Source organism: Oncorhynchus mykiss, chromosome 13 (genome assembly GCF_013265735.2).
Source record: "Oncorhynchus mykiss isolate Arlee chromosome 13, USDA_OmykA_1.1, whole genome shotgun sequence".
In the NCBI taxonomy this organism is placed as follows: domain Eukaryota; kingdom Metazoa; phylum Chordata; class Actinopteri; order Salmoniformes; family Salmonidae; genus Oncorhynchus; species Oncorhynchus mykiss.
Window position 1 is genome coordinate 43,716,791 of NC_048577.1, and position 20,429 is coordinate 43,737,219.

At 43.7% G+C, this 20,429-nt stretch overlaps 2 protein-coding genes across 2 annotated transcripts; one reads left to right on the forward strand and one right to left on the reverse strand.

Moving 5' to 3' along the window:
* Positions 1-10,441: 10,441 nt before the first annotated feature.
* On the reverse strand, positions 10,442-11,466 carry LOC118938081 (ubiquitin carboxyl-terminal hydrolase 37-like). Its single transcript, XM_036939754.1, has 4 exons — positions 11,297-11,466; positions 11,032-11,125; positions 10,856-10,935; positions 10,442-10,616 (listed from the first exon to the last, which is right to left on the reverse strand). Exons 1-4 carry the CDS (start codon positions 11,380-11,382, stop codon positions 10,442-10,444), a joined length of 435 nt encoding a protein of 144 aa, XP_036795649.1. The 5' UTR covers positions 11,383-11,466.
* Positions 11,467-16,118: 4,652 nt separating this feature from the next.
* Positions 16,119-18,812, forward strand: LOC118936423 (myosin heavy chain, embryonic smooth muscle isoform-like). Its single transcript, XM_036941170.1, has 3 exons — positions 16,119-16,306; positions 16,839-17,002; positions 17,108-18,812. Exons 1-3 carry the CDS (start codon positions 16,169-16,171, stop codon positions 17,262-17,264), a joined length of 459 nt encoding a protein of 152 aa, XP_036797065.1. The 5' UTR covers positions 16,119-16,168; the 3' UTR covers positions 17,265-18,812.
* The last annotated feature ends 1,617 nt before the right edge of the window (positions 18,813-20,429 follow it).

Consider the following 20,429-nt stretch of genomic DNA (forward strand, 5'->3'; position numbering starts at 1 on the left):
GTTACATTAAAACCCTGAGGGTGGAAGTGGAAGAATGTGAAAAGTAGAAATAAAAATAATGGGGTGCAAAGGAGCAAAATAAATAACATAAATACAGTAGGGAAAGAGGTAGTTGTTTGGGCTAAATTATAGGTGGGCTATGTACAGGTGCAGTAATCTGTGAGCTGCTCTGACAGTTGGTGCTTAAAGCTAGTGAGGGAGATAAGTGTTTCCAGTTTCAGAGATTTTTGTAGTTCGTTCCAATCATTGGCAGCAGAGAACTGGAAGGAGAGGCGGCCAAAGAAAGAATTGGTTTTGGGGGTGACCCTAGAGATATACCTGCTGGAGCGCTTGCTACAGGTGGGTGATGCTATGGTGACCAGCGCGCTGAGATAAGGGGGGACTTTACCTAGCAGGGTCTTGTAGATGACATGGAGCCAGTGGGTTTGGCGACGAGTATGAAGCGAGGGCCAGCCAACGAGAGGGTACAGGTCGCAATGGTGGGTAGTATATGGGGCTTTGGTGACAAAACGGATTGCACTGTGAAATACTGCATCCAATTTGTTGAGTAGGGTATTGGAGACTATTTTGTAAATGACATCGCCGAAGTCGAGGATGGTAGGATGGTCAGTTTTACAAGGGTATGTTTGGCAGCATGAGTGAAGAATGCTTTGTTGCGAAATAGGAAGCCAATTCTAGATTTAACTTTGGATTGGAGATGTTTGATGTGGGTCTGGAAGGAGAGTTTACAGTCCAACCAGACACCTAGGTATTTGTAGTTGTCCACGTATTCTAAGTCAGAACCGTCCAGAGTAGTGATGTTGGACAGGCGGGCAGGTGCAGGCAGCGATCGGTTGAAGAGCATGCATTTAGTTTTACTTGTATTTAAGAGCAATTGGAGGCCACGGAAGGAGAGTTGTATGGTATTGAAGTCTGCCTGGAGGGTTGTTAACACAGTGTCCAAAGAAGGGCCAGAAGTATACAGAATGGTGTCGTCTGCGTAGAGGTGGATCAGAGACTCACCAGCAGCAAGAGCGACATCATTGATGTATACAGAGAAGAGAGTCGGTCCAAGAATTTAACCCTGTGGCACCCCCATAGAGACTGCCAGAGGTCCGGACAGCAGACCCTCCGATTTGACACATTGAACTTTATCAGAGAAGTAGTTGGTGAACCATGCAAGACAATCATTTGAGAAACCAAGGCTGTCGAGTCTGCCGATGAGGGTGTGGTGATTGACAGAGTCGAAAGCCTTGGCCAGATCAATGAATACGGCTGCATGGAGGTTAAGATATCGTTTAGGACCTTGAGCGTGGCTGAGGTGCACCCATGACCAGCTCTGAAACCAGATTGCATAGCAGAGAAGGTATGGTGAGATTCGAAATGGTCGGTAATCTGTTTGTTGACATGGCTTTCGAAGACCTTAGAAAGGCAGGGTAGGATAGATATAGGTCTGTAGCAGTTTGGGTCAAGAGTGTCCCCCCCTTTGAAGAGGGGGATGACCGCAGATGCTTTCCAATCTTTGGGAATCTCAGACGACACGAAAGAGAGGTTGAACAGGCTAGTAATAGGGGTGGCAACAATTTCGGCAGATAATTTTAGAAAGAAGGGGTCCAGATTGTCTAGCCCGGCTGATGTGTAGGGGTCCAGATTTTGCAGCTCTTTTAGAACATCAGCTGACTGGATTTGGGAGAAGGAGAAATGGGGAAGGCTTGGGCGAGTTGCTGTGGGGGGTGCAGTGCTGTTGAGCCAGGTGGAAAGTAACCAGGTGGAAAGCATGGCCAGCCGTAGAAAAATGCTTATTGAAATTCTCAATTATAGTGGATTTATCAGTGGTGACAGTATTTCCTATCTTCAGTGCAGTGGGCAGGTGGGAGGAGGTGTTCTTATTCTCCATGGACTTTACAGTGTCCCAGAACTTTTTGAGTTAGTGTTGCAGGAAGCAAATTTCTGCTTGAAAAAGCTAGCCTTGGCTTTTCTAACTGCCTGTGTATACTGGTTTCTAGCTTCCCTGAACAGCTGCATATCACGGGGGCTGTTCGATGCTAATGCAGAATGCCATAGGATGTTTTTGTGTTAGTTAAGGGCAGTCAGGTCTTGGGAGAACCAAGGGCTATATCTGTTCCTGGTTCTAAATTTCTTGAATGGGGCATGCTTATTTAAGATGGGTAGGAAGGCATTTAAAAAAAATAACCAGGCATCCTCTACTGATGGGATGAGATCAATATCCTTCCAGGATACCCCGGCCAGGTCGATTAGAAAGGCCTGTATAAGAAAGGTCTATATATGGTCCCAGTTCACAGTGCATGTCAGAACAAAAACCAAACCATGAGGTCGAGGGAATTGTCCTCCATCATTCCTAAATGGAAGAAGTTTGGAACCCCAAAGACTCCTAGAGCTGGCCGCCTGGCCAAACTGAGCTATCAGGAACCTGATGATTGAACTCTTTGGCCTGAATGCCATTCGCCATGTCTGGAGGAAACCTGGCACCATTTCTACGGTGAAGCATGGTGATGGCAGCATCATGCTGTGGGGATGTTTTTCAGCAGCAGGGACTGGTAGACTAGTCAGAATCGAGGGAAAGATGAACGGCACAAAGTACAGAGAGATGCTTGATGAAAACCAGCTCCAGAGCGTTCAGGATCTCAGACTGGGGCGAAGGTTCACCTTCCAACAGGACAACGACCCTTAGCACACAGCCAAGACAACGCAGGGGTGGCTTGGGGACAAGTCTCTGAATGTCCTTGAGTGGCCCAGCCAGAGCCCGGACTTGAACCTGATTGAACATCTCTGGAGACCTGAAAATAGCTGTGCAGCGATGCTCCCCATCCAACCCGACAGAGCTTGAGAGGATCTGCAGAGAAGAATGAGAGAAACTCCCCAAATACAGATGTGCTAAGCTTATAGCGTCATACCCAAGAAAACTTGAGGCTGTAATCGCTGCCAAAGATGCTTCAACAAAGTACTGAGTAAAGGGTCTGAATTCTTATGTAAATGTGATAGTTTAGCTTTATGTTTTCTTGATAAACCTGTTTTTGCTGTCATTCTGGGGTAGATTGATGAGAAGAAGAAAAAATAAATTAATCCATTTTAGAATAAGGCTGGGGGGGATCACGTGACCCTTGAACGAGATGGCCGCATGAACTAAGAGCTCTCCACAAGTAGTTTCCAATTCCTAATCTTACCTCCACTCCAAGTTCACACTCATTTAGCTTTAGTAAGAAAAAGTCATGGCGGCTACAAAAGGCGACACTACAGGTGACATTTTTACCCGGACTCGAGTATTAGCGACGGAAAAAGCCTCCAAGAAGAAGCTAACTTCAGAAAAAACTAGCGCCATTAGCCAGGAGCAAGAGAACCCGCGCCCCCACAAGGCACAACGAATGCCAACCTCGCACTCTGTCGAAGACATCCTTTCTGAGTTGAGATCCCAACGTACAGAACTAAACACCAAATTAGATGCCATTAACTCTCAGCTCAGTGCGATAGGGGGCAAGGTGACAATCCTTGAAAACGCTTTGCCTGACATCAACAACAAGATAACCATAAACGCGGGGTGCCTGGACGAGGCAGAGGGGCGAATCCTATCCATGGAAAACTTATTGACAGGTGCCATGGAAACAATAGCATATGCTAAAAAGAAAATCGAGCATCTGGAAGAGAAAACAGAGGACCTTGAAAACAGGGGGCGAAGGAATAATTGTGTTCTATTCAATCTGGGCGAAAAAGAAGAGGGAAACATGCCACTGATCCGCTACCTGCAAGACAAACCTCCCGAGTGACTCCACCTGCCCACCGACAGGCCCATAGAACTCGAGAGAGCTCACCGAGCACTGAGGCCCCCACCAGCAGCCAGACAACCACCGCGCCCAATCACCATACGTTTCCTGAGATTCACCGACAAGGAACGAGTCCTACAGGCGGCGAAAAACAACACCATCACAGTGGGAAACACCAAACTCGCTTTACACCAGGACCTGTCAGCTGGAATACGCCGAAAGCGCCGAGAATTTGACGAAGTGAAGAAATACTCCATTGACCAAGGCATCTTCAGGGGATTCAAATACCCAAACGAGCTCAGGATTCTTCACCAAGGAGCCTTGCGACACTTCAAAACTCCCGAAGAGGCAAAACGTTTTTTGAAAGACAATCCTGGCCAATGAGAAACAGACCAATGACTAAATGCGATTAATGCCATTACTAAAGGAGGTAAGACGACATATAGCCGATATCCAGAGATCCACCCCCTAAATGTCATTATAGCCGTCCAATTTATATGTATTGTCCTTTAACTGAGAGGGATGGGCTATATAGCCTAACCTAGGCCTACTAATGTTTCAGCCTACTTTTATTTCCCTGTTTTTTTTTGTTGTTGCTATTATTACTTGGGGTTCCCTATGTCCCTTGGGGGAGGTATATGTAGGCTGGGCTATTGATTTTATTTTTCTCCCCTCTTTTACTGTGGTCTGGACGAGGGCAACTGTGTTATTTACTCAATGCGGGGTGGAGAGGATGAGGCATTTCTTTGGTGGGGAGAGGGAGACGTTGTGCGTTGCTAACTGTTCCCGGTTTTTGTTTTATTCGGAACACAGAATTGAGACTGAGAGGGGGGGGGGGGGGGGGGGGGGTAATAGATCCAACACGATGTGTCGAGTTGTTTGGGAACTCGGCTGGGGTGTTCAGAGATTATTATTTTATGTACACCATTTATTTTCCTTTTATGTGAACGCAGCTGTAATTACTATCCACTTTTACCCAGCGATGACTTGCACTAAAGTTGAATTACTGCTCGATGACGATGACTAGTACCTTAAATCTATTGACATGGAACTGCCATGGTCTAGGGCATGCAATAAAACGAAAAAAGATACTATGTGCTCTAAAAAAGGAAAAAGCATACATTGCGCTATTACAAGAGACACACCTCTGTGATGCTGAACATGCCAAACTCTGCAGAGCTTGGGTGGGACAGGTGTATTTCTCATCTTTCAAATCAAACAGTAGAGGCACAGCCATACTTATCCATAAAAATGTTCCATTCATAATTGACAAAAACATATCTGATCCGGAGGGGAGATTTATTTTGATAACTGGGTCACTATATGGTCAACCAATTACTATATTAAACATATACGCCCCTAACACAGATACTCCTGCCTTCATGTCAAAAATCATAACCCTGTTCAATGAGCATTGTGTCTCCTTTGGCGTGGTGGCCGGAGATTTTAAATGTACCCTTAACCCAACCCTAGACAAATCATCTCAAGTCCCCACCACAAATCCTGAATCTGCAAAGATGTTGAACTCTCTTACTAAAGAGATGGGACTGATAGATATCTGGAGAGAGAATAATAGCTCATCTATGGACTATACATACTACTCTAATGTCCATAACACCTACTCCCGTATAGATTACATTTTTATCCCAAAGAGTTTCATAAATTCAGCCACATGTACAATCGGACCCATAGCACTTTCAGATCACGCCTTTGTCCACCTCCGCTTTGACCTCTGCAAAAACATCCCGAGGTCAAAGAGCTGGAAATTCAACACCTCCATGCTATCAAATGACGAGTTCCATACATTGGTAACTACATGGATAGACAACTACACACAAGACAATAAAGATTCTCCTGTTTCTCCGGCCACAATGTGGGACGCTGCTAAAGCCACACTAAGAGGTCATCTAATTGCATATGCTTCCTCTAAGAAAAAAGCAATGGAAGCACACAGGCTAGATCTTGAGAGGGAGCTGGAATGCTGTGAAAAAATACATAAACAATCCCTAGACAGCACCTCCTGGAGTCATCTTAAAGCAGCCAAAGCCAAACTGAATTTGGACTACACTCGGGAGATAAAAAAAAAAGTTTTCTTTACTAAACAGAAATACCATGAGTATAGCAATAGGCCCAGTAGATTGCTTGCTTACCAATTAAAAAAGGAGCAGTCAGAGCGTACAATCATGGCTATCCGAACAGCAGAGGACGAGGTCACATATGACCCCAAAAAATATCAATTTAACTTTTCATGATTTTTACTGCAAACTATATACCTCTGAGAGAAAACACACGGAGGCAGAACTCCACTCCTTCCTAGAGGGAATCTCGCTACCTAAACTATCCGAGACCGACCAGGAAGATCTCAACTCCCCCTTCACTCCTGAGGAGATCCTGGAGGCAATTACCTCCATGCCACCTAATAAGTCCCCAGGCCCAGATGGATTCCCCAGAGAGTTCTACAAAGCTTTTTGGCCCCAGCTCAGCCCTATCTTCATGCCAATGCTGGAGGATTTTTGCAAAAACTGAGTTCTCCCAGACTCAATGCACACAGCTCGCATTACAGTGTTGCTAAAAAAGGACAAGGACCCCCTATCCTGCTCGTCCTTCCGGCCCATAAGCTTGTTGGATTTCGACTATAAAATAATTACCAAATTGCTCGCCAAAAGACTAAACACTCTTCTTCCCAAAATAATAAAAGCGGACCAAACTGGATTTATTAGAGACAGATACTCTTCTGATAACATTCGCCGTCTTTTTGATATTATTGATCAAGTAAACGCACAAAAGACCCCTGTCCTGCTGGCTTCACTGGATGCTGAGAAGGCGTTTGACAGGATGGATTGGAGCTTTCTGTTTTCAGTCTTAGAAAAGTTCAATATGGGCCCAAATTTTATTAAATGGATCAAATCACTATACTCTCATCCAAATGCCATGGTGACTACTAATGGACTGAACTCTGACAGATTCCCTCTGGAACGGGGCACAAGACAAGGGTGCTCGCTGTCCCCGCTGCTCTACTTGTTGGGGGCGGAGCCTCTGGCAGAGCTGATAAGGAGCAATCCAAGTATTATGGGTGTTTCTGCAGGTGGCCTGCAGCACAAGATTTCGCTTTACGCGGATGATGTCTTGCTCTACATATCCAACCCTGAGAAATCCCTCCCTCTCATTTTAGACACAATTGCTCAGTATGGGAAGTTTTCAGGTTATAAGATCAATTTCAACAAATCCACTGTCTGCCCTCTCAATATTACACTCACCAGCTCTATGAAGACACTTTGTCCTTTCCAATGGAAAACACACAGGTTTCAATACCTCGGGATCTTCATAACACCAGATCTGAATAGCCTTTTTAAGGAAAATTATCTTCCACTCCTGGATCGAATCAAGAACGATCTCCAAACCTGGATCTCCCTCCCAATTAGCTTAGTAGGAAGAATTAATGTAATCCGTATGAACGTCCTCCCTAGACTAAACTACTTATTTCAGATGCTTCCATGCTATCTCCCAGTTTCCTTCTTCAAAACAACTAACCAAAGCATCACCAAATGTATATGCGGCAATAAAAAACCTAGGATCAAGTTTTCCACTTTATCAAAACCTGAATCTAAAGGTGGTCTTGCCCTTCCCTCCTTTCAACTGTACTACTGGTCTGCCCAAATCCGCAACATGCTAACATGGATCACAAACAGACAAGAGTCAACGTGGATTCAGATAGAAGCCCAATCCTGTGGTTCATTGCCCTTAAGCTCAATTATATTCATTAATAACTTTAGTGAAGTGGGCAACATAGCCAAAACCTTTGCGATTTACAGCACCCTACTAGCGTGGAGGGACTGTAAGAAATACCTGGGCATTTCCTCCCAAATATGTTCTCACTCGCCTATAGTAGGCAACCCAGACTTGCCAAAAGCCCTGAGGGATGCCAACATTAATCTTTGGCATACTCTAGGAATCAGGACCTTTTCAGACCTATTTCATCAGAAAACCTCTACACTGAAATCCTTTCAAGAGCTCTGCAGTGAATTCGATGTGCCAAGATCCCATTTTTTTTAAAAAATATCTTCAAATTAGACATGTAATTTCCTCATTTACCTCCAAGAGGAGGTTTAGAACTCAGTTGAATGAAGTTGAAACCCTTCTTGTCACTGCACAATCCATTAAAGGCAAAATATCTTACATCTATAGACTCCTTTCTGAGAAAGGAAGCTCCTCCTTTACTCCTTTGAAAATAATCTGGGAAAAGGACCTTGGTCTGACGATCAGTGATGAGTTATGGGCGGAGGTTTGCGACAGGGTATACTGCTCCTCTACCAGTGTAAAAATGAAAGAATCTAATTACACATTTTTGTACAAATTTTATTATACTCCTTTGAGACTCCATAGAATGAAAACAGATATGTCTCCTAACTGTAAAAGATGTACCTCTGAAAGCGGAACCTATATGCATGTATTTTGTATTATTATTTTTTAATTTTTTATTTTTTTATTTTTTTAAAGCCTGTCACATCTGTGAATTGTGGAATGTGTTTTGTTGGTTGAATGAAAAACAAGAAAACTTAATAAAACTTTAAATTGAAAAAAAAAAAAAAAAAAAAAAAAGAATAACTAAATGTAACTTAACTAAATGTGGAAAAAGTCAAGGGATCTGAATACTTTCTGAATGCACTGTAGGTACATTTATTCACTACCATGTACAGTAAAAGAACATTAATTGCACTCGGTCGGTGAGATGTTTTATATTTATATAATTGTAAACATACAGTAGATGGCCTAGAGTGGGTACATGCTTTGTGGTGTAGGCTGTTTCTTCTGGTGGTCTAGGGCAGCCTGGTGGTCTAGGGCAGCCTGATGTCCAGGTGGTCTAGGGCAGCCTGGTGTTCTGGTGGTCTAGGGCAGCTTGGTGTCTAGGTGGTTTAGGGCAGCGTGATGGTCTAGGATAGTCTGATGGTGGTCTAGGGCAGCTTGATGGTGGTGAAACATAGTCTGATGGTGGTCTAGGGCAGCTTGAAGGTGGTGTAGGGCAGCTTGATGGTGGTGTAGGGCAGCTTGATGATGGTGTAGGGAGAATTGATGGTGGTCTAGGGCAGCTTGATGGTGGTCTAAGGCAGTTGATGGTGGTTTAGGGCAGCTTGATGGTGGTGTAGGGCAGCTTGATGGTGGTGTAGGGCAGCTTGATGGTGGTCTAGGGCAGCTTGATGGTGGTGTAGGGCAGCTTGATGGTGGTGTAGGGCAGCTTGATGGTGGTCTAGGGCAGCTTGATGGTGGTGTAGGGCAGCTTGATGGGGGTCTAGGGCAGCTTGATGGTGGTGTAGGGCAGTCTGATGGTGGTCTAGGGCAGCTTGATGGTGGTGATGGGCAGCCTCATGGTGGTCTAGGGCAGCTTTATGGTGGTCTAAGGCAGTTGAGGGTGGTGTAGGGCAGCCTAATTTGATTCATCTGATGTTTCTTGGTGTGTGGTAGGTGCTACTCCAGGTGGTCCCTGAGCGCTGTGCCTCTCCCTGAGTTTAATGATGGGTTCTCCTGGTCCTTCTCCTGGTAGTGAGGGGCCTGGTCTCCTTCACCTGCTCCACTTCAATGAGAAATGACAGGGAGATCTTACATGTACATACAATGTCTGAAAAATAGGGATTACAGGGATTACAGGTTAAAGGGATAACTCTTAATGTGTGGTCAATGAATCATCTTTCTAGCTTTGGTAAAAAAAAAAAAAATTCTTGATGACTGATTGTCGTCATTGACTCCATTTGTGACATTCTTCTCAAATTTGTGTTCTAGAGCCTTACCTGCAGACATAGAACAGGATGTAGGCAGTCTGTGCAATCGACTTCAGCACAGTGGCCTCATCTGTCCTCAAGACATGTGCGTCATCCAGGCAGAGCCACCCACTGCCACGGCTGTCCAAAACATCACTGATGTAGTGGCCTAGGGAACAAGGGAAACAAAATAGAGTGTACATTAAACTTTCATAATTGTGTGTGCGTGCCTGCATACCTTCGTGCCTGCATACCTGCATGCCTGCATACCTGTATACATGTTGTCTCCCAGATGTGAGATCACACTTGACAATTTGTAGATATTGTCTGGCTGGTGTCTCTGTAAGGAAACACATTTAAGAATAGGATTGTTATTTTGTCTACAGGATAGGGGTGCCTTCTATAACTGCCTTATTTTGATCCGCCCACTATCTCAACTATCTCAACTGGATCTAATTATCTGTTATCTGTTCTATTTCTCTCTCTCTCTCTCTCTCTCTCTCTCTCTCTCTCTCTCTCTCTCTCTCTCTCTCTCTCTCTCTCTCTCTCTCTCTCTCCTCACCACAGCGGCTGCCTGCTGCTTTTCCTCACTGTCAGCTGGTTTCTCTAGCTGGTCAGAGGAATTTGAAGCTGGTGGGGGTATATCAAATATAGTGTAAATACAAACCAGAAAGTGAAGTGGAAACCTATCAACAAATATACTTTTAACTTCAGCTTCCGACATGCTTTCCTCAACAGTCCTGTTTCATGAGAGGGTATTATGCATGATGTCAGTAACATAATGTCCTACCTGGTCTATCAAGGGTGCCTTTCGGGGAGTTTGCAGGTTTGTTGTCCTTGTTGTTTTTCCCCAGGGAGCTTGCCCTGTGTAAATTGATGGCATTGAAAATAAATATCTAGTGTGTGAAAATCATGGTGTGTGTTGGCTACTCAATGTGCAATGTCCCCAAACAGAGTGTAAACCAACCTGGCTCCATACTGGACATGGGCTGTCTTCCCACATACGGCTGGGAGGGTTATTTCTGCAGGGATGGACATGGGATCATCCACCTTCTTTGGCTCCCAGTCGCCTGCAGTAAATCGCTTGATATGAAGCATTAGGACCCTGCTCAGAGACAGACAGGCAGGCAGGCAGGCATTCACAAAGACAGACAGACAGACAGACAGACAGACAGACAGACAGACAGACAGACAGAGAGAGAGAGAGACATTCACATACACAGACGACCAGGTAGGCATTCACACAGACAAAGGAATCAGTGTTGTACTCAATTCAATAACCCAGTTTGGTGAGTTAGATCAGGACTGTCAATTGTAATCTGAGATGATGATGGGGGGACTCACCGGGGCAGCGTGAGGAAGTGCATAGTCACAGATGCCATGCTGCCTGAGCACACCCTGCATGCACACTCTAACGCAGATGGCTAGGTGACAAAGGATAGCAATACAATTATGAACATTATGACATTAATGATAGTGTTCCTTGACATATTAACTCTTGGTTTAAGCTAAGTGCTGACCTTAAAGTAGAGGTCCAGGCTGTGTGGCAGGTAATGGCTCAGGCTCAGGGACAAGTGATTGTAATCCTCCTGACCATACACTATAACTCCACAGCTTCAGAAGTACAGAGAGAAATGCATCAGCTATCCAACACAAACCTTTTGATCCCTCTACACACTATCTTAATGCTTTACCTCTGTATCCTGCATGTTATGCTGACATTAAACCTCCTCACAAATGTGATGATGACATCAAGGTACACCATATACAAATGACAGCTGTTACCTGGTGCAGGTACGGGAAGTCTTCAGCTTGAATTCTAACTGCTTCACAGGGCAGGTGTATGGCTCTGGTGAGCCCTTTAATGCCATACCCTCCTCCTTCAGCTGAAAGAGGAGGAGCAACACACATTCATGGGCATCCTAAGAGAAGAATGGGAAAGAAGCAGAAAATACATAAACAACTACAACTGAAACAGAGCTGAGGAAAAACACTGTCACGTGTCCCAGGTTTATTGTTAAGTGAGTCTTTTAGCAAATAATATCTTACCTGTTCATAGTCTTCCTCATAGTCCTCATTGACAACGGAAAGACAGCGCTTGACTGTTTGTAGGATTTTCTTATTTTCCTTGTTCTTAGCATTAATAGTGCCTCCAGAAAGCCTGGCATGATGTAACTCGGCAAAGCAGCTGTGGAGGGAGACAAAGAGCATGCATTCAGGTTTCACTCTCTCACCTTGGCCACAGATTAGCTCTGTGCTTCTACTTTAGCTTCTGATCAAATATGATTCAACTGATTCCTGACTGTGACAGGAAATCATCTCTGGTATTAATCAGAAGCTGAGTTGGGTGTGGTTTTATCTTAAAAATCATATGAGACACTGAGTGTACGAAGGACAATATATATCCATCCATCCATCCATACCTACATTCATACATAGATAAATAGATAGAGAGAGAGAGAGCGAGATAGATAGAGAGAGAGAGAGATAGATAGATAGATAGATAGATAGATAGATAGATAGATAGATAGATAGAGAGAGAGAGAGAGAGAGAGAGAGAGAGAGAGAGAGAGATAGATAGATAGATAGATAGATAGATAGATAGATAGATAGATAGATAGATAGATAGATAGATAGATACATACATACATACCACAGGAGGTTGATGGCAACTTAATTGGGGAGGAAGGGTTCGTGGTAATGGCTGGAGCGGAATCAGTGGAATGCTATCAAATACATCAAACATATGGTTTCCATGTGTTTGATGCCATTACATTTGCTCCATTTCAGACATCATTACGAGCCGTCCTCCCCTCAGCAGCCTCCACTGACACATACATTGAGGCGGAACTTGTGTGCTGTAACTATAAGCGTCTAGGTGGGTGGGTCAGTGTGTGTACAGGTGGGACAGGAGGGTGAGAGCGAGGCTGTATACCATAGCAGTTTAGAGGAGGGGGAGGAACTCCAGATGTTCTGCTGCCTCAGGATGTCTCTGCAAAATGCTGGCAGCCCCAGCAGGCACTGCAGAGCAGAGTTCATGAAGCAGGTGTTGCCTATATTAGGCAACCTGTGGGAAAGAAGCCATCAGTTACACACTAATATCTGAACTGTGGACCAAAGGTAAACTAATGAATGGATTTGTAAGGCATGAACACAAGATAACTCTGAGTACCACACGGAATTATGTGTGTGTGTGTGTGTGTGTGTGTGTGTGTGTGTGTTTACCCGAGGAGCTTGGTGTTGTCTTCGCCGTCGCCTGTGCAGTTCTGCTCCCCCAGCTGGGTGCTACTCTTGCTGAACAGGTTGGGAAGGCGAGCCATGGCTTCCCGAGACCTGACCGATGGCCTGGAGGAAGAGAGACAGGGTAGAGGCCTCAGTAGCAGTAGCTCAACACCAATCGGTCTGTTTGAACACTGTTTTAATGTACAGGCATACAGATATTCCTTACCATGTCATGGTGTGAGTGACCACTCTTATGTAGAGTTGAGTGAGATGAAGGTGGCTATTGTATACAGTACTTACCTCTCCAAGGAGACAGAGGAAGCCTTCAGGTCAATGGAGGCCTCTGCAGAGAGAGACCGAGAGACGGAAAACGGTAAGAGAGAAGCTTTGTCAAAGATGAATTGAGACAAGTAGCACCAAAAAATGGCACCCGTTTACAGACCTGCGATGCCAGCAAATAGGGGTACCATTCTCTTTGTCTGTGGAACAACTGCCCCCACCTCTTTGACCTCAGAGCTCATAAGATCTCTGTAAAGATACACAGACATATGCATTAGGTTAGCTACATTATATTGGCTTTTTCATTTCAATTTAATGGTGTTGGTTGGCATGAAATGAAGTGATATCAGGCTGCAGTACCTGGCAGTCTCACTGTCTTTGTTGGTCTCTCCATGGCGGTGCAGGGGGTTTGGAGAGGAGGACTGGGGGGCAGGTGAGGAGACGTGAGTTGTGGAGGAAGGGCAGGCAGGACTGGGGGGAGTGGCAGAGGAGGATAACTGAGTTGAGACTGCCAGGGAAACAGAAGAAACACTAAAAGGGGAGGAGGTCTGTGATCCTTCCACTGAAGAAGAAGAAGAAGAAGAGAGAGATGACATGTTTAGAAAGGAGAGGGAAGAGAGGCCGAAGAACTTGGAGAGAGTGGAAGGGGATCTGGCAGGGGATCCAGGGGGTGAAGGGGAGGGAGTGCCGATTGGTGTTCGGCCAGACAAGGGGTCGAGGGGCGTCAGAGATGTTGTAGACGGTTTCAAATGGAAAGAAGAGACAAAGGAAGAATCAAGTTGGTGGTGATCCTTTACGTTCTTCTTCTCCCGGTTTTTCCAAACTGACGCAGTTACCATGCTGGCATCCAATGACGTCAGTTTGGGTGGGATTGGGAACGGCGATGGACAGCGGCTCCCAATCCCGAGGCGAACTCTGCACTTCTTTTTCTGTTTGGAGAAACATTATATATGTTATATTTGAACTAGCAGCAAATGTCACACCCAAACCACATGATCTGACCATAAAATAAAGAACTCGTTGCCCAATCATATTGAATTTTGTATCATAGGCTAACAAATAGCAAAAATACATGTTTATAAAAATAAAACCATTGTAACCATACAGTTATACCCTCTGTCCCAAATCCTGCTATTTGGCACAAATAAATAGACAATGAAACAACTAGTAATAGCTGAAAAGAATAGAATATACTCTAAATTGTAACAGAGTTAGACAAATTCTAGCCCAGAATTGACACATACCTTTTTACAGCAACACAAACATCCCATTTCAGTGTATTTGTAGACTGTGCCTTATTTTACAGAACATCAAAATATGTTGCCCATTTCACATTGTGATGTCATAAACCAAATTATGATGCGCCTGTCTACGCGTTACCAGCGTAAATAGCCAACAAATCACACACACCAAAATGTTGAAAAATTATTTACAAAATTAATTTATCATGTATTCAGAGTTATTCCTATTTCATAAAATATACAAAATAACTAGGTTCTTGCCAATACACCTGTTTTTTATTGAGAAAACATTGGATTATCTTTCTCCCACGCTCCCTGGGCCACTGACGCGTGATTGTATGGGATATGGGAAGAGGCTAGGACATTCAAAGTAATGTTACTGTCTATCAGAATCAAAACAACTTTTATTGGCCAAGTGGCCTACATTCACACATTCACAGAATTTGACTATGAATTGGTGCTGCCATTAATAGACAAACGTAAAGACACATTTACAGCCTATACAATATAAAGTAAACATAAAACATATTTATTAGCTTCTATCTTCTTAAGATACTTTAGAGTAACATTTTATTATTGTCACGTTCTGACCTTAGTTCCTTTGTTTTGTCTTTTGTTTTAGTATGGTCAGGGCGTGAGTTGGGTGGGTTGTCTATGTTAGTCTTTCTATGATTTTCTATTTCTGTATTTGGCCTGATATGGTTCTCAATCAGAGGCAGCTGTCTATCGTTGTCCCTGATTGAGAACCATATTTAGTTAGCCTGTTTTCCTTTGTGTTTTGTGGGTGGTTATTTTCAGTCTTTGTGTGTCTGCACCAGACAGAACTGTTTGGGTTTTCACTTTGTTGTTTTGTATTTTGAAGTGTTCTTTCATCATTAAATAAGATGAACACTTACCATGCTGTGCTTTGGTCCGCTCCTCCTTCCACCTACGAGGAGAATCGTTACAATTATGGAACGTAAAATGCATATTCCACTTCAGTTGACGCTGATCTGATACAGATGGAACGTAGCTTTGCAATGGTTGTTAGGAGGACCTTTGAAAAGGAGAGCTGCACACTCTAGCGCAGACTCAATTATTTAATAACCTAATATCCAACCTTTCTGACCGACAAGCTGTCTTCATCAGCGTATACTGTTAGGAGCACCTTAACACAGATGGATCTATTCATCTCTGACCGTACCTCATTGAAAAGTTGCCACTCTGCCTAGTGACTGTAAACTAAACAAAAATACTAACGTTAGTACATTTGTTGTATATTTGCTGTTCTGTAAACCCAGTTGGTCACTACCACACCAGTCACAACTGTCAACAGATCATGACATAAATGCAAAGCATCATTTGTTCTCGCAGAGTAGATTGTAGATCCTACTACCACCAGGGAACAATCCATTATTCAGCCCTACCATAAAAAGTACCCTTATCTCTCTCTCACTTTCCCCTTTCTCCTTCATTCCCTGTTTTCCTCTCTCCACCTCTCTCTTCCCCCTCTCCTCCCCTAGGTGGACACCCTGACCCTGGAGCTTGTGGCAGAGCGCAGCATGGCCCAGAAGAGTGAGAATGCGCGCCAGCAGCTGGAGAGGCAGAACAAGGACTTGCGGGCCAAGCTGGGCGAGCTGGAGGGTTCCGTGAAGAGCCGGTTCAAGGCCTCCATCACCGCCCTGGAGGCCAAGATACTGCAGCTGCAGCAACTCCATACCTTTTTAGACAAGGTGAAATAGGAGACCAAGACGCAGGAGGAATTCATGAGGGCCTTAGAACAAGCTCAGCCCGTTGGAAGAGAGGTTCTTGAATGTGATCTAAATGTTAATGTGATCAATGTAATGAGTCAAAAGCAATCTTAAGAGATGTACTTGAAGATCTATGACTGACAGCCTTTGTTACAGTGCGGTTCCTGTGGTGCTCTAACTGTCCTATGACCTCATTCCTCTGTCCTCCTATCAGGGAGCGAGCAGCGGCCAATAAGCTTGTGAGACGGACAGAGAAGAAGCTGAAGGAGGTGTGCATGCAGGTGGAGGACGAGCGCCGCCATTCCGACCAGTACAAGGAACAGGTGAGGAGCTTGTCACGGAAGTTTGGACGTCCCAGATTTTAAAGATAAATATGTAACTTTTTGGGAGACTTAACCAAATGAATATAGAAATTTGAGTTATAGATATTTAATTATCATTGAAAACAAGTCTAAGAAGCGATAGATCTGGTCTAAGTGCTCCATTTCTATGCTTTCCGTTAAGTTTAGTTTTTGCGTCTTTTACTTTCGGTTTTGTACAACAGCTGAAAATGTATAGATTTTTGGTTATGGATTCTCTACACAATGACTGCTTGTTTTGACATAAACAGAAATTATGCGAATTCTGCATAGTGCATTTTTAAGATGTACACAGCTAAAGAAGGAATTCTATCCAATTCAGTACAACTCGCAAAGGTGGGACAGGATTGGATAGGTGTGAAGATTTAGGATTGGAGTCTTTCCTACAGTAGGTTCTTTCCAGTAACCATTGGACCATAGGAATGCTGAGTATTGTAAGTATTAGTATTGACTGTTCATCATTGTTAATGTCTGTTGTGACACCTGGCTGGGTCAGATGGAGAAGGCCAACTCTCGCATGAAGCAGCTGAAGAGGCAGCTTGAGGAGGAGTCCACACGTGCCAACGCCTACCGCAGGAAGCTGCAGAGGGACCTGGACGATGCCACTGAGAGCAGCGAGGGTCTCAGCCGTGAGGTCAACACACTCAAGAGCCGCCTCAGGTATTTAGAGCCCCCCCCCACACACACACACAAACAGTTGTGTATATTGGCCAAATTGATGGTCCTCGTTACTAATACCTCTCCTGGCCCCCTCTGTCCCTGCAGGCGTGGAGGCCCCATCAGTTTCTCCTCCAGCCGCTCGGGCAGGCGTCAGCTGCAGGTGGAGGGAACATCGCTCGACCTCCTATCCGACGATGAAATGGAAAACAAGACCACGGATGCCAATGCCAACGAGACGCCAGCAGCTCCCCAACTGGAGTAGACGCGCTCCCTACAGCCCACACGCAGCATGGCCTCCGCCCCCACAAACCTTACCCCTGTCCTCCTAACCCCAGACACCAGCAGTGGACCCCACTACTCTGCAAGCTGCAGGGCCAAGCAAATCCATCACCTCCTCCATATGAATATACCGCACATCATGCCTTGGATTCGTTTTTAACATCAATTGCAAATAATAGTGCATTTTTATTGCATAGGCGTCTGAGTGTGCATAGGCACTCGAAAACAAGTAGCAGGAGTTTACCATAATTATGTAAAGCTACTTCCCTGGAACAGCCATTAGAATCAAACAGCCCTCTAGCTAGAATTAACCACTGTCATTTCAGCTGGTTTACTGGCACACAGGTGGACGACTGCACACAAGTCGGTAAAAACATGTGTCTTTCATGATTGTACAGTATTGGACCAGGATATGTAAAACAAAGCACAGCATAAGCTAGGGAATTATTTTTAAATGGTAGCCTAAATGACGATCACACCGAATTGTTTTCATCAAAACCACCACTGTCATAGAGATACTACAATCCACTTAGTTTAGTATAAAAATAACTATGTGACTAACTCTTTGGTAGCAGGTTTGTAGTGAATTAGATTGTACCACGCCATGTTGCCTCAGCATTCCCCCTATATATATGACCAGCAAAAGACCCTGTTAACTTTACCAATATAACCTTGTCCAATAACCCACCATTTTATATTTGACATATCAATCTACTTTAAGTGGTGTACGATAATGTGTGGAATTAGGTTTGTCAGACTTGGAGCAAAGGCCCTTTTTTTTTAGAAAGACAGCCCAAATGTGTGCTTGACATACTATAATATTGCTATGTATAATTCTGGCTATTCGGTTATGTTTTCTGTACCATGTACAAAATACTTAACTCAAAAAGGTCTCTTTGACATCTCGTGTCACCTTAATTTCAATGCATTTCAAATGGCTGAATAATATTAGCATGATTTACAGAAGGGTAATTCATCTTTTATTTAAGTTTTATTGAGTGTTAGAGCGTTGGTTTTAATTCAGTGGTTCAGGGTAGAGCAATCGATCAATTTGAATATGCACACTTGTTGATGCCTTGATTATTAAATGTTAAACATAAATTACCATTTTGTAAATGACTAATTACATATTTGAGGCCTTTATTATTATTTTAAGCCAGAACAAATTGGGGGAAAAAAGGTTTATCTGTTTCTTTTGAAAGACACTTCTCAATAAAGACATGAGGGGGAAAAAAGTGTATAGTGTTTGAACCAGTTTCATAGCTTTAGTGTCATATTATACCATAAGCACCTCTCCCATCGTGTTGGTGTGAACCAGTGTTATAACAGAATGATTTATGGAGCCTTCTGTCTGCCAGGCAGAAAGTAGAATTTCATTGGGTTCAAAGCTTTAACATCCTGGAGGTTGTTATTATTAGTGGACTGGCTGTTGACGACCGGGTATTCATTATCTCCTTTTATTTCTTGTATTTCTAGACTGTTTTTGTTGTTGTTGTTAAAGACCAATAAACATATCCATTCTAGAAAAATATTTTTTTTCTTCTATATTTCTTGTGCAACACATTGATGTCCTCTTAGTCTTTCCCACAGTAGTTGTGGGTCAAGACTGTCTCCAAACTGATATGTGATGTATGGTCTATGTTACATTGCAATTCATTGTTCCCTTACTTCATTGTATTTGTGGTTACATTAAAACCCAGAGGGAGTGCTGTAGGAATAAGTGCTTAGACATAGAGACAGATATGACACTATTGAGCAAAGACAAGTATACATTAGACCACAAGAGGAAGAGAACACACTTAGAGTACATTTGCCATTCTGGTAAAAACAGGAAACTAAGAAATAACAGACATACTGGCCAAAGCCATAAAATGCATAAATGTTTAGGGTAAAATGCATTGTCTATTGTATAGGACAGGAAACCAAAGCAAGGCCATGAGTGCATAGGACAGCTGAACAAACCAAGGTCAGAGGAACACACAAAGGAGGGTGTCAGCCAAATGACCAACTAAGGGAATATAGACATAGTACATATATTATTCTTAGGACAAGAAAGTGTCCTGCCACCATTGTAATCTAATCAAGAGCGGATACAGGCGTTATTGAACATAAACAAATAGGAAGCCTGAACTGAAAGAAAATGGTGGCAGATGACCTGAGGGAAGTAACTTCATCAACATATGGAATGACTCATATGCTGTGTATGTATAAATACCAGAGCCAGTGCTCTGGAAAAGTGTGTGTTCCACGGACCATCTTGGCTTCTGATATACTTGTATTAAAAGCCTATATTCACAAGTTCTTGTAAGTGTTATATTTTGAAACGATCCTCCACGACAGAACTTGGCGAGCTTGCCAGGAGAGACAGGGACTACAGAGTGACGTACCGGGCTGATGACGGTTTCTTTGGACAATCTTGCAAACAAAGGCGGCCGCCTAACTATAAAAAGGTAAGCATGTTCTTAGATAGTTAAAATGTTTGTATATATATAGATATATAGAGATCCTGTCTCAGCGAGAGGGGCATCACGTAGGTTTCTCTTTAAATGTCCTAAAAATCCAGTAAAAGCTAAAGAACTTTTGAATTCAATGAATTGCATGCATGTGTGAATTTGGGGTTGTTTTAAATGTAAATGTATGTGTGCATGTGTAGGGTCTAAGTGAATAAGGGCTGGGAACCTATTCAGGCGTTTAGCGGAGGGGGCTTGCACTCGTTCTGGTCGGACCGTCTGGGTTGATTGCGAGAGTTGTTCCGTCTGATTCTGCTTGGCCGGGCTCGACTGTCTCAGGATCTGTTTTGGGATGTGCGTAAACACAGCCCAATCAACCTGAGCGGGCGACTTGTGTCGAGTGTGTGTGATTCGGACTGCCCCTCTCATTGAGCCATTCATTTGAGGACCTTGTGTGGGCCTTGTGTGGGCTAGTTAGAAAAATCCACCAATACTGCACTTTAAAAGAGATTAGAAAAGGGGTCTGCTTGGGTGGTGCATTCACGGTTAACTTATTCGATATAGCGCTCTTTTAATTTTTGGATGAAAAACGTTCCCGTTTTAAACAAGATATTTTGTCACGAAAAGATGCTCGACTATGCATATAATTGACAGCTTTGGAAAGAAAACACTCTGACGTTTCCAAAACTGCAAAGATA